Source organism: Podarcis bocagei (assembly GCF_964188305.1).
Source record: "Podarcis bocagei genome assembly, chromosome: 3".
NCBI classification, from domain to species: Eukaryota; Metazoa; Chordata; class Lepidosauria; order Squamata; family Lacertidae; genus Podarcis; species Podarcis bocagei.
In genome coordinates this window covers 14,276,004-14,302,288 of record NC_138127.1, presented here as the reverse complement: position 1 = coordinate 14,302,288, position 26,285 = coordinate 14,276,004, and the positions used below count along the sequence as shown (strand labels likewise).

The 26,285-nt window shown below is 41.3% G+C and overlaps 3 protein-coding genes across 7 annotated transcripts in view; 2 read left to right on the top strand and 1 right to left on the bottom strand.

Moving 5' to 3' along the window:
- ADAM17 (ADAM metallopeptidase domain 17) overlaps nt 1-26,285 on the top strand; it is a 290,647-nt gene that overhangs the window by 37,854 nt on the left and 226,508 nt on the right. The window lies entirely within an intron of this gene.
- Nucleotides 1,473-19,319, bottom strand: CPSF3 (cleavage and polyadenylation specific factor 3). Of its 2 annotated transcripts, XM_081189098.1 has the most exons (18): nt 19,185-19,319; nt 14,792-14,855; nt 14,029-14,126; nt 13,682-13,810; nt 13,300-13,477; nt 12,094-12,183; nt 11,274-11,424; nt 10,953-11,128; nt 10,433-10,591; nt 9,454-9,600; nt 8,658-8,810; nt 7,846-7,954; nt 7,484-7,582; nt 7,124-7,218; nt 6,629-6,716; nt 4,933-5,002; nt 2,745-2,841; nt 1,473-1,676 (listed from the first exon to the last, which is right to left on the bottom strand). In XM_081189098.1, exons 1-18 carry the CDS (start codon nt 19,253-19,255, stop codon nt 1,572-1,574), a joined length of 2,079 nt encoding a protein of 692 aa, XP_081045224.1. In that variant the 5' UTR covers nt 19,256-19,319; the 3' UTR covers nt 1,473-1,571. The 2 variants fall into 2 exon arrangements, with proteins under 2 accessions (XP_081045224.1, XP_081045225.1); XM_081189099.1 differs by lacking the exons at nt 1,473-1,676; nt 2,745-2,841; nt 4,933-5,002; nt 6,629-6,716 and adding an exon at nt 6,754-7,058 and having other exon boundaries at nt 7,090-7,218.
- ITGB1BP1 (integrin subunit beta 1 binding protein 1) lies at nt 19,304-25,984 on the top strand. 4 transcript variants are annotated; one of them, XM_081189255.1, is made up of 8 exons: nt 19,304-19,441; nt 20,065-20,276; nt 20,936-21,037; nt 21,685-21,763; nt 22,784-22,920; nt 23,471-23,563; nt 24,173-24,322; nt 25,626-25,984. In XM_081189255.1, the coding sequence occupies exons 3-8, from the start codon at nt 20,966-20,968 to the stop codon at nt 25,695-25,697; spliced, it is 603 nt and encodes a 200-aa protein (XP_081045381.1). In that variant the 5' UTR covers nt 19,304-19,441; nt 20,065-20,276; nt 20,936-20,965; the 3' UTR covers nt 25,698-25,984. The 4 variants fall into 4 exon arrangements, with proteins under 4 accessions (XP_081045381.1, XP_081045380.1, XP_081045382.1 ...); XM_081189254.1 differs by having other exon boundaries at nt 19,416-19,531; XM_081189256.1 differs by lacking the exon at nt 19,304-19,441 and adding an exon at nt 19,653-19,676.

Genomic DNA, 26,285 nt, shown 5'->3' with positions numbered 1-26,285 from the left:
TGGCTGCCCCCCCCCAAATACAGGATACACCCATGAAAATATAGGATAATTAGATGAAGCGAGCCAGGTGTAGAATCGTATGTGCCACTTTCGGCTTCTTGGAAGAAAGGTGGATATAAATTGTATTTATTTGTAAAAGTATCTATACACCACCCCCTCCTCAAAGGACACAGTGGTGCATAGCAATACATTTAATGGCTACTGAAGAAAATTAAAAATGGCTGCATAGGCCTGCCCCAGGGTACCTGCCAAATTGGCTGGAAGTATTCCACAGCATGAGGGTTTATTCCCTACCCCCTACAATCAACCCGTGTATCACTTTTAAAATAGAAACTGGAGATACCGCATGCCCAACTTCTGGTTGAGGTCAGTCGGGCCTCTGTAAATGCAATAAATAATGCTAACAACATTAATAGCAATAGCACTTTCCCACTCATGTTCCTAAGCAACTTTAGGGTGAAAGGTGGGTAATCGATCAAAAGAACTGGTATTCAGTTGCATACTGTCTGATGCTGGAGGTTATGCTTAGCTAGACCTGCCCTCCATGAAGTTGTGTTATCATCTACCCATCTCTGCCATTGCCACCCCCATATTGTGTGAGAGCAGGCAGTGTTGTGTGCAGAAGTACTTTCTTTTTTGTCCATCCTGAATCTTACTGCCAATGAATTTCATGGAGCAACCTCATTCTAACATCCATCTCAAGTCTCTTCCACCTCCTCCTTGTGTACTCAGTTTGCAACTTGCCACACAGCAAAACCTAGCTGCTATGCTTTTAACAGCAACCTGATATGCACAAATCAAACAAGAAAACTTTTTGCAAAGGAGCTAAGTGCTAAAAAGCCAGGGTGGGGAGGGGAGACGAACCAAGAGCATAGCAGCTAAAATGTCTTAATTCACTTTGTCACTCTTGGAGTTAAGAAGCTAGCAGAGCCAGGAACGTTCTGGTGCATGTATGTAATTTTAGGTCTGTGTGATAATTAATGACTTGTAAGTCAATCAAGGACACAAAACACACATTGGGTCTAAAGAGGTGTATGTATCTGTGTATGCTCTCATACACATTCTAGGACTTTCCCGAAATCCAACTGTGACCTCTGGTGTCACATCAGAGATAGTTTCTAGTGTCTTGGAGCAGATTCCCAGGTGGTGCAGAGGGCTATAGTTAAAAGAGGGAGCTTCTGAAGTTTACTGAAGTTTCCACAAGTTACTTGTGATTTTGGTCTTTGTAAGTTTTATAATCAGGCCATTAACAAGAGACATATTTTTAAATATATTTTTAAAAGATAACACAATTACTTTGTTACAGAGGAGCTGTCCCTAACAATATGATGTTATCTTACACATATAAGAGGTTGCATATTTCTGCTTCTTAGACCTTATTAAAAGGATCACTTTATATCAATAAGTCTGCTATTGCCATCTGCCCACTTGGGGCTAAAACAGTTTTATGGCTAAGAAAAAGGTAAACGTACTTTGTTAAAGAACATTTATTTTTTAAAAAACCACGTCGAGAATAAACGGATTTGTAACAGTTTTTCTATAGGCCCCAAAATATACAATGGACAATCAGTTTATTGCACAGGGGTAATGGCATCGTAGAGTCGCTGTGCAGCTAACTCCACCATTTCCCGAAGAGTTTCATCATCATCTTCACATCCTGGTTCATGGTCAACAGTCTAGAAGAGGCGAAAATAAGAATCAATTTGCAAATCCCTAATTTATTTTTCAGATCTTCTTGAGAAGACTCTGCATAGAAGCCAGACAATTTTTTAAAAATCTAAACACCCACCCACATAACTCATTCCATGAATCCAACGTAAATTTAGACTTAAATTCCCCTAACTGCTTTTGAAATGTGGTCGAAACTTTCAAAGGGCTACCACACACCCCTACATCTCAGCCTAAATGGCTTTCTGGATCTCAGCCAAAGTCATACAATTATGTAGCCAGTTACTCTTGGTTAGTACCATTGAGTTTAACAGCCTTAAGCAAGCTTGACAAGGCACTTTAATTCTAGGTGCTATGCCAGCAATAATGTGCCCAATTCATTCTTAATTAATTCATTTAAGAGCACGCAGCCTCAAGAACTTTGACTGGGTAGGTGGATGTAAAGAATGCCATGAATGCTGAATTTGTTGACTATTTCATACCTATATAAAATGTCTATCAGGGAACATTGTTTGCCGTAAAGGAGCGGCATCCTGACGTAAAAAATGCCGGAGATCTGCTGGGTTGTTCCTCTTATATTGGGAGAAGTAGAGAGGGACTGCAGGGGGCAGGAGGAGTCAGCAAAAGTTGCCTCCCCTCCCCACTTCTCTCAATATAAGAGGAACAACCCAGCAGATCTCCAGCATTCCTTACAAAACATAATTTACTGTAATCCTTCTGAGTATTTAATTTATACACAGCAATTTTTAAAATTAACAATAATTGCAAGTCCCTTTATGAGCTTTAGTTGGAAAGTGGGCAGAAATTTAAGAAACAATTCTACATCACTCTATCATTCTATTTCGTGCTATCTTCTAGCAAGTGTGATCAACCAAAAGGTTGTGTTGAAAGTGGAAATGCAATAATGAATTGGAAATCTTCTGAAAAGAACGATTTATTCTGACAATGGTCACCAAAATGCATGGTTAGCTGTTAGATTTCAGAAAGCCTACTGAGGTGCTGCATACATTCCTAAGCATAAATCTCATCGGCTACACAAGACACAATACATCAGCATAAAATTTAGCTATAAATACCCGTGTATCCAATGAAAGATTTGCTGTTTTTCCATCCACAGTGATGCTCAGTACATTATCCTTCTTAGCACTTACACAGTCTTCTCCAAACATGTCCCTAGAAATGAAAGACTAATCATTAATAAACATAGAATGGCACCAAATTATATAACTATTTAACTACAGTGTTTTCTGTTTAGCTGTGTGATCCTTTGTATCAATTAATTAATTAATTAATTAATTTCTATACTGCTTTATATTTTTAAGAAAAATCTCAAAGCGGTTTACAACATATTAAATCAATAAATCAATAAAACAATTTGAAAAAGTCAATTATAGAGTATACAGTCAAAGCAACATAACAGAAAACTAAAATATCATCTTAAAGATTTCAAAATAAAACATTACAAAGGAGGTCAACTACAGAATACATATTTAACATAGTAGGGCTGGGTGAGTGTGGGCCCTGCCCCCTAGGGCAGGTGGAAAGGGCCTTGCAGGGTGCAGCCTTCATGCCTCACAGCCGGGCGATGTTCCTCCGGCTTCTTTTGCAAAAATAAGCCCCACTGATTTCTATAGAACTGTAGCCTAAGAATCTAACTTTCTGTTTCAAACAAATTTCTAGAAAAGAACCAAATTCAAACCTTTTTAGAATGATTTCCATACTATTAGATGGATTTTAACACTTAAAAAATGTTGGGCCTTTCAGTATAACCTCTGGTCTAAATACAAGGTGTCAGGGGTTCAGGAGCAGAGGCACAGGAAAGGGAGGAAACAGAGAGCGAGGGGGAGGAATCCGAAGGAAATATGAGCGATGACAGCGGCCCGAGATCTCTGAGTCTTTCCAGTGAATCGGAAGATTCACAGAAAGGGGCGCCAGTGGTCAGAGCAAGGGGGGCGCCTAGGGGGACACCCCAGGAAGAAGGGACCAGAGGGGACTCAGAGAGCAGCAGTTGGAAATCGGGACCAGCTTCCCCGCCAGAGCGCAGTAGGGGGGAGGGGTCCCAGGTCTCGGGATCTGGCGGCTCGCCGCAAGCGGGAGGGCATGAGTCAGGAGTGGCCACACCTCCATTGGGGAGCGAGGAAACGGTCAAGAGGAAGGTTGAAGGCTGGGCGCGCGCGCCAAGTTCAAATGCACAGGAAGGCAGCACAGTAAGCAGCCCGGATAGGGAGCCAGGTCCTAAAGCCCGCCGCAAGGAGGGAGAAGAGTCCGGGGGGTCCGCGTCAGAAGAGTCCAGGAAGGAAGAGACCACGGGGGGTAGAGGGACCCAGAGGAGGAAGGAAAGACGGAAGAGGTGGAGTAAGACTAGAGTATTAAGTTGGTGTACAGGAGACGGAGCTTACTGTCAGAGCCGCTTCCAGGTCCCAGCTCACAGAGGACCACGCTAGCCGGCAGTACTGTACAAAAGTCTTTATTGAGTTACAGTTTCCATTTTCAAGCCGCAGCGCGCAGCTCTACGTCTTAGAAGCTAGACCGGCGAAGCTCCGTCTGAGTCTCCGCCTCCTGTACACCAACTTAATACTCTAGTCTTACTCCACCTCTTCCGTCTTTCCTTCCTCCTCTGGGTCCCTCTACCCCCCGTGGTCTCTTCCTTCCTGGACTCTTCTGACGCGGACCCCCCGGACTCTTCTCCCTCCTTGCGGCGGGCTTTAGGACCTGGCTCCCTATCCGGGCTGCTTACTGTGCCGCCTTCCTGTGCATTTGAACTTGGCGCGCGCGCCCAGCCTTCAACCTTCCTCTTGACCGTTTCCTCGCTCCCCAATGGAGGTGTGGCCACTCCTGACTCATGCCCTCCCGCTTGCGGCGAGCCGCCAGATCCCGAGACCTGGGACCCCTCCCCCCTACTGCGCTCTGGCGGGGAAGCTGGTCCCGATTTCCAACTGCTGCTCTCTGAGTCCCCTCTGGTCCCTTCTTCCTGGGGTGTCCCCCTAGGCGCCCCTCTTGCTCTGACCACTGGCGCCCCTTTCTGTGAATCTTCCGATTCACTGGAAAGACTCAGAGATCTCGGGCCGCTGTCATCGCTCATATTTCCTTCGGATTCCTCCCCCTCGCTCTCTGTTTCCTCCCTTTCCTGTGCCTCTGCTCCTGAACCCCTGACACAAGGTTTTGAGCAAGCCCCCAAAATTAATTTTGTTCAATAACAAAGGTACTAAAATATATGAGTTATCTTTTGTGGGAAAGAAAGGGTTATGTGATGTTATAACTTACTGAAGCATAATCTCCATCTTCTTGTGATATGCATCTATCTCTTCTTTTTTAGGAATTTTATGTACCACAGCTGGAAAAAAACCATACATTTTACATTCCATTGTAATTGCCATTTGTTATAATGTAGCTGGGCTACATATATGTAGCTATAATGTAACAGGCATTAAATGACAAGGAAAATATTGGCACATACTACTGAGTTCCTACAAGTCTAAATGGTTTCTTGTACATTATTATGTAAATGAAGTTGTGCTTAGCTAATTCAGATCATGCTGGTGTGCGTGGAGGGGAATAGCTGGATCTGAACTTCATGCTGTAATTATTGGATTCTTAGACATGCATTAGGTTATAGACAAGTATGATCATTTTATGGGCTGAATCCAGAATTTGCTGTCTGTTGCCAATTGAAGGGCTCCTTCTGTCCCTGGAAGGCTTTTGATTCACTGGAGAGATCCTCCTCACCAGTGGGGCAGGGGAGGGCAATGGCTTTTGCAGATTCTCCCTTCTTTTTGAGGTCACCAGTGCCACCTCCCACACTTTTCCAGGGGCAAAGGGGAGGAAAGAGAACCAACAAGGTCTCACACACCTTCTCCCTGTGGGTGTGAAATCTGTATCCAAGCAAGACACCGAATGAGCTTTGTGATGTTACAGGCTTCTGTTTCTTAACATGAAACGAGTTTGCAGTCTATTGGCATTTACAGAAGAACTATGAACAGCTCAGCTTTTAATAATAATAGTTCTTCAACTGATACATTTAGGAACCAGGTTTATCTAGTACCATTTCATTACAGATAATACTGTGAGCCCACATTTTATGTGCATTTAGCTTGTGCATTTTATGTGCATTTAGCTTGTGCATTTAGCATTTAGCTTGAACCCATTTTGGATTTAGGCATGATTTCCAGAATGTAACCCTTGCGTAAGTTGTGGGCTTACTGTATGTTTCTGCTCTGAAGATTTCCCAGAACGTTAGATTCTGAACATATTTGACCTATAGTAAAAGGTAAAGGGACCCCTGACCATTAGGTCCAGTCATGGCCGACTCTGGGGTTGCGGCGCTCATCTCGCTTTATTGGCCGAGGGAGCCGGCGTACAGCTTCCGGGTCATGTGGCCAACATCACTAAACCGCTTCTGGCAAACCAGAGCAGCGCACAGAAACGCCGTTTACCTTCCCGCCGGAGCAGTAGATATTTATCTACTTGCACTTTGACGTGCTTTCGAACTGCTAGGTTGGCAGGAGCAGGGACCAAGCAACAGGAGCTCACCCCGTCACGGGGATTCAAACTGCCGACCTTCTGATTGGCAAGTCCTAGGCACTGTGGTTTAACCCACAGCGCCACCCGCGTCCCTTATTTGACCTATAGAATTCCAATTAATAACATGTTCTATGACTGACATGATTTAATTTAGAAGAATGTCCCTGTGTTTTAATATACCTATTTGCACATGAAATTGACTTTAATAATGCTACATTATACATGCCTCAAAATCCAGTTTCATATTAAAGGGAGGAGTTTATATAATTCTGTTTATTTCAGCCCTGCTAAAAGTAATGGGAAGCCAGACAGTGGATTGTGTCTCAGGACCCTGGGCTTGGCAGAACTGTATTCTCCAATATAAAATTAGTTCACATCTTTTCACAGAAACACACACTATTAAAAGTATACTATATATAAAAATGAAAAGGGAGAATACCTTTATGAATTTTGGGATTGGACTGAACTTCCAGTATCACTGTTTTTACAGTGTCTGCATACATATCATTAGCAGGGTTTGCTACCCACTGGAGGGAGAAAAAGCAGAATGAGAGGAAAAAGAACAATTAAAGAGCACATTAATTGTTGGAATTCCATTTGAAGTAATTTTGTTTTTGGCTTTCTACATTTATTTGGTTTTGTAGCTGGTTTGAAATTCTGGTTAAGAGGGAAACTATGTTGGCTTTAACTATAAAGTTCAAAGTGGTTGCGACTAGGCTATTAGAATGGCTATGTTATGAGTCTGCCAATCTACTACATTCATCATTATCGGCCTTGCTCCCTTGTCCCACTGACTTCAAAGGCTTGGTTACCGGACATTGTATGTGGGGGTATAAGATTATAGCACTCCCTCACCTCAGGAAGCCCAACTATGTTTCAAAGCCTCTTGTATGTTATCACAACAGTTATACAGAAACTTGTATTCTGTCCTTACCTCCAGCACCACCATACCCGGCTCTTGGACCACAGTAATGTTTTTAAAAACCTTCAAAGCTGGCTTATCCTGGACGTCTACTTCTTTTATGTCACCTTGAAAAATATAAAATACCACAATAAATGCATCACTGCTTAAATATTTCTTGGGCACACTCTGTACATACATACTCTGGGTGCATCTAGTGCAACTCATGAATTCAAAATGGTCCTAAAATGTGCCCAAAAATCTCTTCCAGCTGCACAGTGGGTTATGCTGGATGTTGTTTCAACAGTTTGTTGACCATTACTGATCTTCTCATCAAGCAAGTTCCAATAATAATTTTGGAGAGACTTCAAGCGGCTTCCTCCAGTTACGCACCTGTTAGCTTTTGTAGCTGATAATAAAGCAGACTGAAAGAGCCTGTGTATGGAACAGCTTGTGTTTGTGTCACAGTGCTCATAGCCAGATCAGTGTAATCTGTAAAAAAAAAGGAAAGCAAAAAAGACAACATTAGACCCTAAGTTGTTCCTCTGTAAACTTCTGCCTGAAATTTCCCTCCTCCTCACCAGCTGCACTGTCCCACACCAATTCCAGATTTTGGGGACCCACATTCACAGGAGTAGAAAGAAGAAAGATGCAAAAGCCCCTTCTGTGAACAGGAACTCTATACTGTTTACATAAGAAAGTTAGGGATCCAAACCAATGGAACAAGGATAATAAATGTTTTCACTTTTACTTACTGGAGAGGTCACATGGAGCAAGTATGTGATAGTTAAAATTTCTCTTAACTAGTATCCCTGAAACGCGCTGCCCTTGTTCTGGTTTCTTATCTGCTAGTGAGCCCATAACCTAGAGAAATCACAAGAGAAAAATCAAGACTATGTGTAAGAAAGTGTATGGGAATTGCAAATAGGATAGATATTTTTAAATGGGTAGTGATGAAAAACAGTCCCCATTTGAACAACTGGATACGGCATCACTTCTCATTCTGTGTACTAGACCATGTACCAAAATTTCAAGGTGAATTTATCAGCAAGCATGACTCAAAAGTACCCATCAATTACAAAACTCCCTTTACAAGCTGCCATGTTCTTTCTCAACTTCAGAATGGACAGCCCACCAATAATCCCATGTGATAGTTCTCTATGTTATGATTGGCCTATTCTTGTCCTTTTCAGAATCACTAGTTCTCCCGACCTCTCTGAGTAGTGGTCCTGGGTGGGGTCATAGACAAAGAGTGTGCACATGCATGTTATTTGAAGCTGTTAATATATTTCAAAGGCTTCAAACAACTGCAACCCTGCAATATCCAACAGCAGATTATGGAGCATACTGAGCAGTGTATTTGTAATGGGCTGTGGATGAGAGCAAGAACAAGTTTCCTAAACAAAGGCAAGAGGATGTTATGCTTCCTGACATAAGAGCTGTGTGCTGTGTTCATCATCCAATATACTGACTTGTCCCTTCGCAAGAATTAGATATATTTTTGAAGAAATAACCTGATGACTAGGTAAATGTGCTTATTGTGATGAAGAAAACATTAGCCTTTTACCTTGGCAAGCTTTTCTCCTCTGAAGTTTAGTGTTACGGCTTCAGTATTTCTAGGATTGTGGACTTCTATGTGAACTTCATCATTATCCTCATATTCACGTATTACTGCCGCTTTCAGCCTGGCCATTTCATTCTGCTCACCATGAACCAATATCTGCATGAAAAAGTCATTGTTAGTTGTCAAAATATAGGCACTCCTGATGCGTTGCCAGGAAGGTGGCAGCTTAGGGAAGAGGAGGAGAAACAGCCCTTCTTTACAAAAGGAGTGGTGGTGTCATTAATATGCGCCTGTATCCTACACCTGTATATGACTGAGAGCGCCTCACAAACCAGAGCAGCTTTTTTGAGTGGATGCTATGGGCTGCAGAGAGGGTGAAGTGAGACAATCCCTGAAGTCCACACAGCTCTTTGGAACTCTGCTCTCTTTGGATTGTTCTTTGACCCTTTCCCACATCATCTCCTCTCCATTTTCCAACCACTTTATTTTCCTGCATCTTCTATCTTCTTTCATTTCATGTTCGCTTGATTTACCTCCAAATCATTTTAGACATGTAAGTCACATATTTTCTTCCGGAAGCTACAAGCTTTACACACTGTTTACAGCAGCACTCTCAAGAAAAATCACTTTTGTTTCAAACGTGGAAGAAAACCTAAAGCATAGTTTATCATGGAAGAGGAGTGGTGCTGCAACTTTGAATTACTGTTCACCTCTGGCTAGTTAAAATGGAATTTGTTGAACTGGCATTGGTATTTGACAAAAACTGTACATCTTGAAAATAACAAAAATAAACGCTAACCACATGGGGAGGTTTTAGTGCCCGGATGAACTCGCTGGTTTGTTGGTAATCTGTGTGTGCAGAGAAAGAGATGTAATCCACAGACATCTTCAATGGGAGTTTCTGTCCTGACATAGTTGTAATTTCTTCAGGTTCAGACATGATGTGCTGCAACAATAAACAAAATGCACCCATTATATTATTTCATTCAGAATATTTATTTATTATGAAGATACACATTAAATATAAAGGTAAAAGCAGTAAAGGATCCCTAGATGGTTAAGTCCAGTTGAATTCAACTATGGGTGTGGCGCTCATCTCAACTTTCAGGCCGAGGGAGCCAGCGTTTGTCCACAGACAGCTTTCCAGGTCATGTGGCCAGCATGACCAAACCGCTTCTGGCACAACAGGACACCGTGACGGAAGCCAGAGTGCACGGAAACACCATTTACATTCCCACCACAGCGGTACCTATTTATCTGCTCACACCGGTGTGCTTTCAAACTGCTAGGTTGGCAGGAGCCGAGACAGAGCAACGGGAGCTCACCCCGTCATGCAGTTTTGAACTGCAGACCTTATGATCGGCAAGCCCAAGAGGCTCGGTGGTTTAGACCACAGTGCCATTGCATCCCTACACTAAATATATACATGTATAAAAAACAGTCAATACAGAATTCCTTCCCAGCACAAACACACAACATTTCTATCTAGCAAAATATTGCAATTGTCCTATTCTAATGCAATTCACCGTGACATATCTAGTCTCCTCTGAATATATTCCAGCACTGGATTCCAGCTTTGAGATTTTTCATACCAGTGTTTCTTGGTATTCTTTCATTCAGAATAAAAAAGGTACAAACTGAAGTATGCATCAGACTGTAAGTACAGGGGCACCAAAACAGTAGCCCAATTCACTCCAGATTTCCTGATAAAATAATTAAGTCTTTTAAGCTGCCTGCCCTGCATATTAACATATACCACTAGTCAAAATATACCTCACCTTAGCAAGTGTTCCTTCCACACAGTATCCTGCTATGATGACTCCATTCCTCTTGTCAGTACACCAGCTCTCAAATAACTCTCTGGATAATCCACTCTGCATCATACCGGGGGAAGCCATTACAACACTTGGGCCTATGTCATCAAAATGATCCATGCTCTAGGTAAACAAAGAATAATTATTATTCCATTTTATGAAAGTCAGAGAAAAGTGTTCCACCTTAACTGTTACCCTTGCTCTCAGGGACAAAGAGTATTTTAGTGATGTATTTTTATAAAGGACTCTATGGGATCCTCAGTGAGCTCAAAGTATTTCTGCAGGGTTCTGGCAATGATGCCATATACATGAATCCCAGAAGGATGCTTATCAGAGGCATGTTTAGTGCTAGTCCCAGGTAAGAGTTGCTGGTAGACTGAATTCTTCTGAAAAGGGTTTGATGCCCAATTTTAAGTCAGAATTATAGTTCTTCATAACCTTTCTATACATTCACGTTATTAAAATTTCATTTATTCACACTGACCTTCAGATTACTAATGTGCTTGAATACAAATGGGTTGTTGATGTTGATTTGCTTGCGGATTTTATCATTCATGGCATTGACATAGGTCTGATACACGGCCATGCATTTCTTTGCCAGAGAGGAAGCATAGTATATAGGTATCTCATGAAGCTCAGGATGATTTTGCCAGTATTCATCTAGGTTTTTTAAAAAACAACAACAACACACAACTTTAACAAATTATGAAAACTAAGAACAGTAAATATAATTTAGATGGACGTGTAGTTTTTTCAGACACAATGAACATGTAAAGTTGGAAAGAGGTGATGTGCAGGTACATACCTAAAATCAAAAGCAATTCTTGTGCTCTTCCCAAAGCAAACACAGGAATAAGACCTCTGCCTCCCCTGTTTACAATATCATGTACAGTGTTGCAGAATCTCGCCTCCCTCTCCTCACGTTTTTCATGGATGTGTGTACCATAGGTAGATTCCTAAGGCCAAAAGACACACCATTAAAAATAATGATGAGACACATGACCAGAATGGCAGTGTGACTATGCCACAATCTAGTCACAGCCTCACTATTCCTATTTGGGATTACTAAAAACTGCCACGGGATCTGCCACCCACACTCCAGAACATATGTAGACCAACTGCTCACAAAAATAGGAATTGCTTCTTCAAACCATCAAAAATGTAATGAGTTGTGTCGATCAGCATGGCTGCGGCACTATACCTGATCTCAAACATGTCTAGCATGAGAATTTAATAAACCAGAGCTAAATTTTGATATATTGTTGTAATTTTCTAAGACAAGCGTGTACAACTTATTTTGTATGATTAATCATGAATTGTAGTATGACGATAAACTTTGCCCTATGATTTCCCCCACAAAAAATATTCTTAAATCATATTCATCCCATATACACACATACAAATACACATATATGCCATTTAAGGGGTTTATTTTTCAAACTTGCAAAAATTACTTTTTGATCATACTTTATAAAATTACCAAAGAGCACTCCTTTTTTTTAAGTGCACTGCACTATTTGCCCACTTCCAGAGTGTGTTAAATAGAGGTGCCTTAGTTAGAAGGAGTGTGAACACTTTCTATGTTATTCGAGTTTTCACTTCAAATTATTATAGGAGAAGCTTACAATTATAAGAATATCTGGTTTAATATTGGGAATCTCAGCTGCCATCAAGTGCCTATCTTCTTGTCTTGAGAAGTCACCTGTGTATAAAAGCTTTGACAAAGAAACAATGTACACTGTAATTAGACAGAAAAACTAATATAAACCATGGTAAAAAAAATTAACAGTTAGGTCAATGTCTATTGGTTCATCCATAGTCCTTCATGGACCAAGCAGTAAGTGCTTAAGGGGAAGCCTGTATCACAAAATATGATGGGAAGTTGAAATTTCATGCATACTACTTGAGCTCTACAGATGGATAACCCTTAACTTCCAATAACAATAGCTTATACCAGGGGTGAAGAACCTTTTTTAGCCAAGGGCTGCAATTCCCTTGTGAGCAAACTTCAACGGGCCACACTCCAGTGGTGGGCAGAGGCAGAGGCAAAAGGTGGGTGGAAGAACCATAGAAATCTAGGATATGCTCACTGGAATTAAAGGAATCCCTAAGGATTGACTTCACATTGGCCTGGTAGTATCTACTTTGCTTAAGCAGGGTGACGTAAGTTGGACGTAATGTTTCTATAGGTTGTAAATGAATGAGATGCGAAAGCGGAACTTATTCTGCTGTTATCACTACTTCTGATGCTAAAATTACTTCTGCTGAGAGCCTGAGTATGTGCTAATCTTTCTATCTTGCAATAATAAAAGCTAGCAGTGTTTAAACCTGCTATTGTGTGGATTAATAGGTCCTTGGGAAGAACTGAAAATACCCATTTCCAAAAACTAAGTCCTTCATAATGGATCTGACATAGACTACATTCCAGTTGTACAAAATTCAGGTGCACACACATTTAGAATGAACACACATGAACACATGAAAGCTTCTTCACCCTCTATCCAGGCAAGCAAAGGGCATTATCAAATTTTCAGCTAGCAAGAAGTATTATCACACATTCCCCCCAAGCTAAAGCACTCAATGAAGCCATGGAAAAGGGTCAGTGAGGGCTGGGTGTGTCTCAAGGGCCAGGCAGAGAGGACTGGAGGGGTGCAGTTCCAAGGTTCCCTACCTCTGACTTACACCATGGAGCTTTAATGTGACAGGTTTAATAGAAATGTGATGGTGAATAAATCCTATACCCACAAAACACACTGGAGAGGTAAATTAATATAAATAAAGGCCCACTGATAACAAGCCTACTTGGATTATCTAGTGAGCTAAGGAAATACCTTCACTCCAGCTATTTCAATCATAAACATGGCTGCTCCCAGAACGTGGCCTGCGTGGTAACACCAGAACTTGATTCCCGCCACCTCTTTCACTTCATGGAAGTTGATAGTTTCTATTTTGTCCATGCTTTCTTCCAAGTCCGTCTCCGTATACAGCATGTCATCTGCTGATATATTGCTGTATAAAATAGTAAGGCAAAATGTCATCCTGTTCCCCAGTTTTTGAAGATAAGATTGTGCCGGACTCAGAAGACGGTCGCCACAAACTGCCCTTGAGATTACAGGGCAACAATGCAACAGGCAAAAATATTACACATCCATTGTTCAAATTACGGTATCATTTCACAAAAGTTTTATCCCACAAGTATGAGGATGAACTCACCTAACTTTGACGTAATCTGACAGAAGCCACCTATAAATTGCTTTTGTAGCATGGGTCATGAAGGTCCTCCCTTTAAAACTTGTCTTCTGTAGAAACCATGGCAATGCGCCACAGTGATCCAAATGGAAACTGAAAGAGGCAAGATCATATTTCAGAATCAAGCCCTATAATACCATGGCATGCAGCTAGATCATTTTTGTTTCAACAAAAGATCAAGTAACAAAACAGCTAACACTTAACACTTCAACATCAGCAAAGCTTAACAAATCTGTTACAGAGTCTCAGCATTTTAAAATAAAAACACAAAATCCCCCTCAGCCTTCAGCATTGAGCAACACATCACTTACTGACTAATCAAGAGGAGATCAATCTCAGCTGGGTCTATCAGATCGATATATGGAAGTGCATCCATTCCTTCTAGGCCAGGGTGGATTCCACAATCAAGCTAAAAAAAAAGATGACCAATAATTGTATTTCTACAAACAACTAGTATATGGTATTAACACATACTTATACACTGATGATTGCTCTTTTACATCAAAACAGTAAAGTTTATGTTGCATCTTGATATTTCAAATATTTAAAAGCATGTGATCTTAGGTGTAACCCAAATGTTTCTCCTCTCATTTGAAGGAAATGGGTGGGGGAGTGACCAGCACTGTTGGCAATACTCCATAAAAGGAACACAACTCTGGAAAGTTTCCATGTCAGCTCAATGCATCCCTGCACTGTCACTCGGACAGTGGCGGCGGTGAGGGCTAGCTTGGCAACCCCCGCCCGGCACATGCCTGCCCCAGGTGTTGGCAACCAACGTTATGCCACTGCTGAAAAGTGAGCAATGTGGTAGCCCTACAAAACTTCTGGGGAGGGCTTTCCTCAGTCTGGACACTGAAAATGAAAATGTCCCATGTCCATCCCAACTCGTCAAAGTTCAGATAGTGTTTGTGTGGGCTGTGTGTGTGAAACAATACAAGGAGAGAGCCAGAAGAGGCTCATATGAAAGAAGGCAATCCTTCAGAGGTTTGCAGTGGTAGAATGCTTTGAATATTTACTGTCAAAGATGTGTCTACTGTGACAAAACGTTAATAAATAACTTAGATCAATGATTACCATTATCTTCCTTCCTTTAAATTCCAGAATAATGCATGATCTTCCTACTTCCTGCCCTGCACCTCTGTGAAAAGAAAGTTGTGACAAATTACAAAAAACAATCAACAACCCACTGATATAAAAACAACTATAAGTAACTGACCAAGCAAAGTGATGTCTTTGGTTTAATTCCATGGCCTGATTTCGATGTAATGCCAAACTATGGTTTAACATTATGTGAACAGCCCTGGGCAAGCCTCGGGCTCATGTGCTCCCCAAGGAGAATGGAAGCTTTCATATTCGCTTTTAGCAATACATCTGAACCCTAAACTGCAGCTAATTTTGAACTATTGTTCCTTCAATCAAGCCTACTATTTAGCCCACATTTTGAAATAACTTCTGAGTAAAATGTATACAAGACTAATCAGAGTTTATACATGATTGGGCATAACATTAAAAACAGTTAACAATTGAAGCAAAAGATTATAATCACCTCCTCACAACTAAGATGAGAGAGTATGCAAGTCCAAGGCTTGCCCAGGTTCATTCATATTATGAATTTCAACTAGGAACCCAGTTCAACATCTGCACCCATTTTCAAAGAGAGGAACCAAAATTGGCAATAATGTGACATGTGAACTGAAACCTCTTGAAAGTCGTGCTTTACAACAGCACAATCCTAACCAGAATAAGTCCTATTGAACTTAGTGGAGGTAACTACGAGATAAGTGAAGATTGTACCCCTAGTTATGTAAGTGCACATTTGGATATAAAGGCATACCACATTCTGTAATGAACTCAATTATAGTAAGAGACGTAGTCGGTCATTTAAATCATCTCAACAATTATTCCTTCTATAGCTCATCAGATTCAAGACAATTTGGGAGAAATGAGTTGCATTTCATGCTCCTCAGATTTCTAGAGATTTTGCAGAATGTAATACGGAACAAAACAGAGTTGCAAATATGGCTACAGGGGTCAGCTAGTCTAAAACAAATTTCATGAGGACACCTGTCCATACACACTAAGCCTAGTCATTTTTGGCTTCTGCGGAGTCCTAAAGCAAAAGAACCAACACACCACCAATTTACAATAGGTTTCCTGCCTGGTTGCCTGCAGCATATCCACGCAACTAGGAAAATGGTTACTTAGAAGCCAGCTACAGAATGTGGTATTTAAAGTAAACAAGTCACAATTTTTATTCTAGCTTCATGCATGTCTATGGTGTAACTAAATAAAGTAGCAGAGATGATTAAACAAATCCAGGATCACAGTGAAACAGGCTCGTTCAGACGTACATTAAATTATTACAGTTGAATGAAAAGGTCGTATGTCTAGAACCAAGGATTGTAGGTCACCTTTAAAAGATAAAGGGCTCCTTGTTGGAAAACAGTGAAAGAGAAATGATTAAGGGAGATGACGGATTAAAAATTAAGCATGAGCTTCCTATGAGCTGTTGAAGCTAAGGCCTTGTCTAGACAAAAGATGATAAGGTAATCCTGTCATGAAATCAATGATGCTTCATCCATTTCGCTTAGCCAGCTAGAATGAAAGTTTCTACGATAACGGCCAAAAATTGTACAAGCTGCTGAGGCGTATAAGGATAAATCATAAAGTTGGTGAGAAAAGAAAGGCTCCTTGACTTCTAAGAGTAAATGTGAGCCTTGCAGAGTAAGGTCTAGAGTAGATTAAATGTAGTAATGTATACACTGGTTCTACCAACAGAGTGCTTTGAAAACATTTCAGGCTGTTTCAGACTGAGGAGCAACAGTTATTGTAGCAACTTACCAATAAAAGTATACTAGCCTACTTCCTAACATCTTAGGGAGGAAGGATCTACAGTGGTACCTCGGGTTAAGTACTTAATTCGTTCCAGAGGTCGGTACTTAACCTGAAACTGTTCTTAACCTGAAGCACCACTTTAGCTAATGGGGCCTCCTGCTGCCACTGTGCCGCCAGAGCACAATTTCTGTTCTTAACCTGAAGCACTATTTCTGGGTTAGCGGAGTCTGTAACCTGAAGCGTATGTAACCCGAGGTACCACTGTACTGGGAAATGAATCACTAGATCTACCAAGCCCACAAAATGGTGGTGACTCAGCAATTAATAAGATGAGAGATACACATAGCCCTGCAGGGGGGGGGGGGGACTGGACCTGTGGCGGCATGTCTCATGTCCAAACATAACAGGAAAACATAGCAGCAGCATGTGGCTCAGCATTTTGCTCTGCCATCTCCACAACATTTCTGACGACAGGCTTCCAGAATAATACCTGACAGCCTGAAAGGATTCTCATTGCTATGAATGAAAGAAAACACAAATTCCTATTGACACCTTGTCTCATGAAGCATTTGCCAGAAGACACAAATGCAGAATCTATGAATGGGGGAGAAATTCTAGTAGCACTGAGTTTACTTCCTCTAAGAGACCACTGGAAGCTGACAGACTTTGTATTATTGTCTTTATTTACGAAAATGCAAGCTGACAATAACTGGGGACACAAGGCAGGCAACTGCTACTAGGGAGAAGGCCAGTTACCCCACATCAGATCCCCATAGAGTTCCTGCACTCTCAATGTGGGCTCTCAACCAACTCATAGCTCTCTGCCATCTCTAAAAGTGCTCCCTCATCCACTTAACACATCTGTCCCCAATCCAAGGCTTGACAGAGTATCTCATTCAACACCACAGAGAGAATCCAAACAATCAAGGGACCATCTCCTGACTCTAACCATGATCCCCCATAAAGCTTGAACCCTGGACTGTGAACCAATAATTGCTTAACAACATCATGTTTGGGATAAATAAAACCCCTATGTGTGTGTGTGTGTGTGTGTGTGTGTGTGTATATAGATAGATAGGATTAAGCATGTACAGTGGTACCTCGGGTTAAGAACTTACCGTATTTTTTGCACCATAACACTCACTTTTTTCCTCCTAAAAAGTAAGGGGAAATGTCTGTGCGTGTTATGGAGGGACTGCCTACGGGTGGCATGCCTACGGATTTTCCTCCTCTAAAAACTACGTGCGTGTTATAGTCGGGTGCGTGTTATAGAGCGAAAAATACGGTAATTCGTTCTGGAGGTCCGTTCTTAACCTGAAACTGTTCTTAACCTGAGGTACCACTTTAGCTAATGGGGCCTCCCTCTGCTGCCGCACGATTTCTGTTCTCATCCTGAAGCAAAGTTCTTAACCCAAGGTACTACTTCTGGGTTAGCAGAGTCTGTAACCTGAAGCGTCTGTAACCTGAGGTACCACTGTATATGTTTGTGGCTGGCATCTGTCTTGAGAGGCAATGGAGGAGTGTGCCTTTGAGAGTGAAGTCAAACCATTGGAGAGTTACAGAGCCTGTTGTGGCTGTAGAGACCAATACACTAAATAGGACAGACATGTTTTGCTGCAGCTGAGGCAGATATAAGCATTTGGTTATGCTGCTGTAGATGCACCATGGCGTTTCTTCTCTCTGTATGTCTGCCTTCCTCCTCTGGTTGCTACTGTAGACACACAACTTCTCTGTCTCCAGGGACTGCAGTCATCTGCAAGGGTTGATGTTGCCAGCCTTCCTCATGTCTCCCTTGCAGACATCTTTGCAATGAAGTGTTGGTCTGGTGCCTGAAGCCAGCTCCCTGTAGAGCACTGTCCTTGGAGATCCTGCCATCTTCCATTCTGTGGACACGACCAAGCCAATGTCGCTGAGACAGGAGTGCAAACATGCTGGGTTTTTTGTTTGTTTGAGATCTGTCCCGCCATGTGATGCCCCAAATCTTCCTGATTTGCATACAGATATATAGATAGGGATGCGGGTGGTGCTGTGGGTTAAACCACAGAGCCTAGGACTTGCCGATCAGAAGGTCGGCGGTTCGAATCCCCGCAACGGGGTGAGCTCCCGTTGCTCAGTCCCTGCTCCTGCCAACCTAGCAGTTCAAAAGCACGTCAAAGTGCAAGTAGATAAACAGGTACCGCTCCGGCGGGAAGGTAAACGGCGTTTCTGTGCGCTGCTCTGGTTCACCAAAAGTGGCTTAGTCATGCTGGCCACATGACCCAAAAGCTGTACGCCGGCTCCCTCGGCCAATAAAGCGAGATGAGCGCCGCAACCCCAGAGTCGGCGACGACTGGACCTAATGGTCAGGGGTCCCTTTACCTTTATAAATATAGATACTCTCAGAGATTTTATTTATCCAGAACATGATAATGTTAGGCAATTATTGGTTCACAGCCCAGAATTGAAGATATCCTTCTCCTCCCTCCCTCCCCCTCTATATATATGAGAGAAATGTTTTCGTGAGGGTTTGCAGCGGCAGACATGGGAGCCCTTTAAGCTCGGCGCGCGAGGGGGCAGAGCGAGAGAGTGCGCACGCGCGCAGCAAGGGCGGTTGGTTAGCCGAAGGCCGCGGCGGCGCGAGACAGCCACTCACAGGGGCCGAATCAACAGCTGGTCGCTCTCCTCGGCGGGAATGAACGCCTCGGTCCTTCTCCTCGTCGCCATCTCCGCGAGGAAGAGGCACGGCGCGCCCTCTTGGCTTGGCCCTCGCCGGCACCTGTACTTCGTCCACAGCCCCGCTCGCGCAGCCGGAAAGTGAGCGTTCCCTCTCCATCACTTCCGCACCACCATAGAGTCTCTGCGCTAAAAATGTCCTTCGAAAAGTCCTAGAGCGGAAGAGGCAGACGGAGCGTAAGTTCTCCGACGCGACGGTTGCTACCCGGAAGCAGAACGGGGAGGGGCTTCCTTGTGCTCAGTATTTCATTATGGTGGGAATGAAAGGTAGGGGTCATTTTTGGGTCAGGTAGGGGGTGATGCTCCTGGTGCCCTTTCACTTCTGCTAAGAGCAGGGTAACTGGGTCAGTCTCTGGCAGCAAAGCCAACAAAGTGTCTTGTGGCTCCTGAAAAGGCTGACCGACTTATTTAGGCAATATATAGTTTCATGGAATGGAATCCACGTTGCCGGATCTACGAAGTACAGTGGTACCTCGGGTTACAGACGCTTCAGGTGACAGACTCCGCTAACCTCGGGTTAAGAACTTTGCTTCAGGATGAGAACAGAAATCGTGCAATTGGCAGCGCAGTGGCAGCAGGAGGCCCCATTAACTAAAGTGGTACCTCAGATTAAGAACAGTTTCAGGTTAAGAACGGTTAAGTTCTTCACCCGAGGTACCACTGTATATTCGAAGGTGGCGAGTGAAAGAGGATTGTAAGGAGCGAGGTCGGAGAGAAACGAAATGCAGAAAACTCCAGGCAGTGGAAATGATGTTAACAGTGACCAAGCTGTTGGTTTTTGTTTTCTTTCCTTTTGGCAGGATTTGCGGCGACTGCAGCAGTGGCAGCTTTTTTCGCTGTGGTAATGTAGTGAATCGGAGAATCTTCATTTGCTGTATTTCTGCCTGCGATGTCCGCTGTTGACTGCATAAAGAAAAAGAGAAGGGGGAAAGGGGAGGCACCCCTCTTCTGAAATCATGTGGAGAAAATGTCAGTTCTGAAACGAGCCAGGCTCATTCCTTCCACACTGCAGGTAACGTCAAGACAAGTACAGATAGCACCTTAGTTTTTCAGAACACCTTCCTCCATTAATTGTACTTTTAGTGGAGAAATGGGTTTCAACAAAAAATCTGTGTAAACCTGCATGTTAAATATTACGTGTTTGGAATATTTACAAACTGTTAAACCATAGAAAATGTCATGGTGATGTACAATAGCAATAAAATGACGACAAATAAAACAGATAAAGAGATATCAAGTATTGCTTGTGTGTCAGCTTGTCCTTCTAGGAAAGTCTGTAGAAATTTGTTAGCATCCAATGAAATGTACACAATTTTAAAGGAAAGCATGGTTCTACAAGCATTCATACTGTTGACGGAGTGGTGACAGTAAGCATCTGCTTTTAGAATATTTTGAAGAACCTTTGTTTGAGTTTTGAGATAATTTATATTCATTACTAATAAGCAGAGATCACAACCATGAAACATATATTTTGTTTTTCAGTTTTAAACTTGGCACTGTGGAAACCACAGCTTGACAGTCATTTAATGGCAGTTGCTTGACTCTGCCTTTTAACTGGCAGATTTGAACCTCCATAACGAATGTAAATATATATCTATGAGGTGTTTATGTGTATGTAGAATTGGAGTTATATTGGGGTGGCAAACAGGACTCTCTTTTCATTCTTTACAGTATTCTCACTGATTCTATGTCAATTTAAAAATGTTCAGAAAAGGAAAAAAGCGGCATAGTAGCAGCAGTTCACAAAGCAGTGAAATTAGTACCAAAAGTAAGGTAAGCAAATTTGGGTATGCCTCCTTGAAAATTGACAAATTTTAAAATATATTCATATCGGTCAGTTATCCCTTGTATGACATTGTGGAAGTTTGGCATCTGCTAAATGGTGCATTCAGATGTACATCCTGAAGATGTTTAGAGTTAGGGATGAATCTATATTTACAAAAATGTTCATATCCTTTTTGTTATACTTGCTATTTCTTCATGCAGACTTGGCATTCAAATTGAGAATAATTGATGTTACTAAAGTCAACCAGCTACATTAAAAATTGTACATATTTTGTACCGTCATGACAAAGAAAAATAACTCCTACAGTTATCTTAAGTCCTATAAGCATAGATGCAGCCACTGAAAGTGAATTGTAAATGATGAAATACTGCTTAGCTTGTGGAATAGAGAGAAAGAAGGAATTTAAAGTGTTCTTATTGTTGAAGGATGTTGTACTGCAATGTGATGTGTTATTCCGTAGCTGCATTTGGATGTAACAAACTATGGTTTATTGTTATAGGAATAAGCCTTCATTAATCATGCTTCTGGTTTAATTCATGCCTTTAATTCATGAGTTTATAAGAAACCACACTTTTAAATATTATTTGACCTGCATAACTTCATAATGCTTTCATATGTATTCTTCCTTATCTAGTCAGTGGATTCCAGTCTTGGTGGGCTTTCACGATCTAGTACTGTGGCTAGTCTAGATACAGACTCCACAAAAAGTTCAGGTAGGAAATTGATGATGGCCTAAAGACATTCTGTTATTTGTCAGAATGCATAGATGAGTTTCATAACTAATTGAAGCTGTATCTAGAAATGTGAACATGCTGACACAGAACTTTACTAATTTTTTAAAGCAGAAAACAACACTGAGTCTGCTGTTACTTACAAATTATTACATCATCTGTGCATATACAAATAAAATTATGTAATATACACCTTTGCAGCATATGCATCACATTTTTATATTATGATGTCAATCTGTGTGATTTGTTGTCTTTTTGTATAGATCTGCTGCCTTTACTAATTTGTATAATTTCCTCTGTATCTGGTATTTCTATGGACAGGCAAAAAGCTAGACAGGACTTCAGAATCCTGTTTTGTTCATGATGGAAACTTTACTGGGCAGCTCCTCTGCCTTTTGAAATTTCACTAGAAAGTGTCCCTATTTTCAAGCTTACATTTGGTGTAATGTTGTGGTCGTACCATGTTCTGAGGTTTCCTTATGCTTCCATGTATCCGAAGCAACACACCTGGTTTTATGCTCTGTATTTGCAGAAACCTCTGGTACCCCAATATAAGAAATTTAAGTCATCCCCCGATTCAGTTCTGCTTTCTTGCAAGATAAATATTTTAATGTGGTTGGAATAAGCCCAGGGAAAACAATAAATCACTTTTAGGTGACACTTTTATTTTTTTATTTATTTATTTATTTATTTATTTATTTATTTATTTTAAGAAAAGGGACACAATTCAACAGTTTGTCCTCACGTTCTGTTCCCATCCTCCCCCCATATGCTCCCCAAATCTGTCCTGGGCCTTTCTCCAAACCTGTGGAACAGATTTTGGGACAGTGCAAGGGGGGGAGGTATGGAGACCACTGTTGCACAACAGAAGTAATTCCAGTTATTTAGTTACAATTATTTAGATAAATACTACACTGAGTCATTTTATATGGTTGAATGCCCAATACGTTTGCCAATTGATAAAATGATGGAGTAATGGTTTAAATGTCTGCTTCTTTATAGGCCAGAGCAATAGCAACTCAGATACTTGTGCAGAATTTAGAGTAAAATATGTCGGTGCCATTGAAAAACTGAAGCTTGATGAAAGCAAGACTTTGGAGGGACCATTGGACTTGATAAATTACATAGATGTGGCACAGGTAAAGACTGACTTTGGCTATATGTCCCCTTGGGTCTTTTTATGGGGAAACTGTGGCCCTGGGAAACTATCCTAGTCTAAGCCATCTTTATTTTTAAGAATTGGTTTCCAGTTCTGCTGAGTTCCAGATGACTGTTCCTCACTGGTATTGAAAGCGGGGCTGGGAGTCTGGGAAATTGGCTGTTTTCGATAACCTTTTGCTGTGGCTGATGGTCTCAAGATAGAATAGCTGAGCAAGGGAGTTAAAAAAAGGATCATGCTCCAGGAAACTTTGGCTTGTTTTGGAATCACTAGAAAGCATTTATTTCTGTTCTGCTTCAGAAACTTAGCGTGTGTGCAGTACCTTGGCTTCTGCGGTGTAAAATGAAGTAGCAAAGTACCGTATCTATTATTGTCAATAAACTTTCACAGAGCTATTGTCACTCTTTTGACTTATTTTGAAGGCTGTTGCTGCTTATTTATTTACATGAGAACATACAAGTTGTATCAGACTTGTTTTGTCATCAAACTGTCTCTGCCTACAATAATTCCTTTTTGGTTTTTTTCCAAAGCAAGATGGAAAGCTACCCTTTGTTCCAGGGGAAGAAGAATTCGTTATGGGAGTTTCCAAGTATGGTATTAAAGTCACAACTTTGGACCAGTATGTAAGTTGCTCCTGGTTTTAAATATGCCTTATTCAATTTATCCAGTAATACCATCTCAGAATATTTCTGACGATAATTGTGATATGATTTTTTTTTCTCCTGAAGATACCAAAATGGACTTTGATTATACGAAGAATTCCAAGTTCTGAGTTTGGTGTATTGAAATTTAAATCCAACTATTACAGTTCTGTTTCTTTGCAGTAATAACCTTTTTCCTGTTAGACACACATTACCATCTTTTTGTAGACATTCTTGACTATAGTCTTTATTACCTTTTGCACAGTTCACTTAATAACAGATTTCTGTATTCACTCCAGATTTTTTTAAAGTCAATCAGTTCAAAAGCAGATGGTTTCTGGCTGATGTAGACAATTTTGCTACCTACAGAATAGCTTTGTATGTGCTAGGAGGTAGAGAAAGTTATGGGTGACTGCCAAGGGAATTTCTAGATTTGGGAAACTTCATAATTTTAAGTTTTGGCAATTTGCAGTTCTGAAAATTGATGTTTTAATTTACTCTTAGGTTGTCTTTTTTGTTTTTGTGATTTATATTGTAATGCCCATTGGCTGCAAGCAATGAAACTGACAAATTAACACATGGCATTTTCAGGATGTTTTGCATAGACATGCACTCTACCTAATTGTTCGGATGGTCTGCTATGATGATGGCCTTGGGGCAGGAAAGAGTTTACTGGCTTTAAAGACAACTGATACAAACTATGAAGAGTACAACCTTTGGATATACCAGTGTAATAGTATGGTAAGGTTCATGCTTAATATTACTTTAAAAAACACTTGCTGGATAATTCTAGGTTGACAGTAAGTCATAAAATATGCAAAGTGCTATCATATGCTTGTGCCTTATGTCTAGCTACATGTACTGGACCAAAACATGACAAAATAGGTTTGTACCATTGCGGCCTATATAAGGAAATGTTGTGTAGCCATCTTGTGGCACAGGCAGATTTCATGGCTTGGTCTGCCCTCCCATATTTTGCTGCCTGTTTCCCAGATCGCTAGAATAGAGACAGAATTAAGATAGGAGCAATTACATGCATATACTAGAGTAATACTACCTCTTACTTAAGACATGATTTGTGGCACACCAGCCAGATTGGCCAGGCACCGCTATATGTGCAAGTGTCAGAGCGACTCTAAATTTCATGTGCATTTGTTCCTGCCACAGCCCTTATCTTCTGTAGCAGCAGCAGTGCAAGTAGCAAAAGAGCAGGAGCCCATGTGAAAATAAGATAGTGGCAGTTCTGTAATTTCAAATTAATTGCATATGCTTCTTTGGTACATTTATTTTCTCCCTGTCAATCACTCCACCTTACAGCTTTGTGGGATAAAGTACCCTTTAATTAAATCTGTAGCTTTATTAATTAAAGGTGGGTGGCATCACCAGTTCACAGGGCTTCAAGTGGAAATTTGAACCACTAGGAGAGCATAACACTAACCTTTATTCTCATAGCTTTGTCGCTGCCATATATTTGAACTTTAAATGCACCAGCCTGGCTTTCCAAGTGCCATATGTATGCTAGCAAATACTGCACTAATATCACTTGATGATAGGCTTTGAGTTTAAATGCCCTGGAGCCCTATACTGGCAACTGCTTGGTAAACAAGGGAAACTCAGCATACATGCAGGAACTGTCCCTCTGTTAACAAATAGCCTATCTGGAATATCAAACTCTGATGATACGTTTCTGCTGGCAATTTCTAAAATAGCAACTCTTGTTTGCAAGTCACATTTCTGGACTGACACCACTGCTCTACATAGAATGCTTTAGATCAGGGATAGGCAACATTGGTGCCCTCCAGATGCTGTGGGCTGGAACTCTAATTACCTCCGCCACTGGTCATGCTGGCTGGGGCTATTGGGAGTTGCAGTTCCAAGTACCTGGATGGCACCACATTGGCTGCCTAGCTTAAGATAGGAAATGTCATCAAAGCAAAGCATGCTATAAGGGAAATGCTGAAACTTCGAGATGGGCTTGAGGCTGAATACGTCTTCATGTTCATGAAAACAAGTATGAGCAACTCTTTCTGTTTATAAAATGCAGGAACAAGCGCAAGCTATTTGTAAGGTGCTGTCAACAGCCTTTGACTCTGTTTTAACATCCGAGAAGTCCTGAATTTCTACAGCTGCACTTCATGCTGAGAGGAAGTACTGCTTGCTGTGACTGCCGCAAATGGAGAAGAATGAAAACAAGTATTTTGGAGTAGATGTGAATTTTTTTTGTTAACTGCTTGAACATACTGTTCAAAGGAATTAAGGGGTTTTTGTGGGGTTTTTTTTGTAAAGTACCCAAACTGTCACTCAGAGCTCAACTGACCGTGCTTGAGTTTCTGTGCTAAATATCAAATCTTACGTTTAAAAGATTTATACCATTTTTGTAAATGAATAAAAAAATGAATAGAAGGCGTGTCTTTCTAAATATGTTCTAATCTGACTACCCCCAGATGCCATTGCTTTTAGCAGTGGCAGCAAAAAAGGAAAATAAATAGATAGATAGATAGATAGATAGATAGATAGATAGATAGATAGAGTCAGATATAGTAGGTCTCCCTTTCTGCTGGTGGAGGGGGAGGCCTGCTCCTTGCAAGCTGCCTTGCTGCAGGTATGGAAATTTACTGCTACCCTGCTGGTAGTAATGACAAAAAGGGATGTAAAAGAAGGTGTATCAAGGGAGTCTTTGAATCAGCTGGATCCAAAGCCCTCT

What these genes read in the sequence shown, in the direction of transcription:
- CPSF3 (XM_081189098.1), bottom strand. Translation starts at nt 19,255, where the DNA reads ATGGCGACGAGGAGAAGGACCGAGGCGTTCATTCCCGCCGAGGAGAGC. An exon ending in TGGAAGGAACACTTGCTAAG is followed by an intron (nt 9,601 to 10,432) that starts GTGAGGTATATT and finishes TTATTGTTGCAG; the next exon opens with CACATCATGTCTGAACCTGA. An exon ending in TGCTCCATGTGACCTCTCCA is followed by an intron (nt 7,583 to 7,845) that starts GTAAGTAAAAGT and finishes TTTTTTTTACAG; the next exon opens with ATTACACTGATCTGGCTATG.
- ITGB1BP1 (XM_081189255.1), top strand. Translation starts at nt 20,966, where the DNA reads ATGTTCAGAAAAGGAAAAAAGCGGCATAGTAGCAGCAGTTCACAAAGC. An exon ending in TCACAACTTTGGACCAGTAT is followed by an intron (nt 23,564 to 24,172) that starts GTAAGTTGCTCC and finishes TGGCATTTTCAG; the next exon opens with GATGTTTTGCATAGACATGC. An exon ending in TATACCAGTGTAATAGTATG is followed by an intron (nt 24,323 to 25,625) that starts GTAAGGTTCATG and finishes TATAAAATGCAG; the next exon opens with GAACAAGCGCAAGCTATTTG.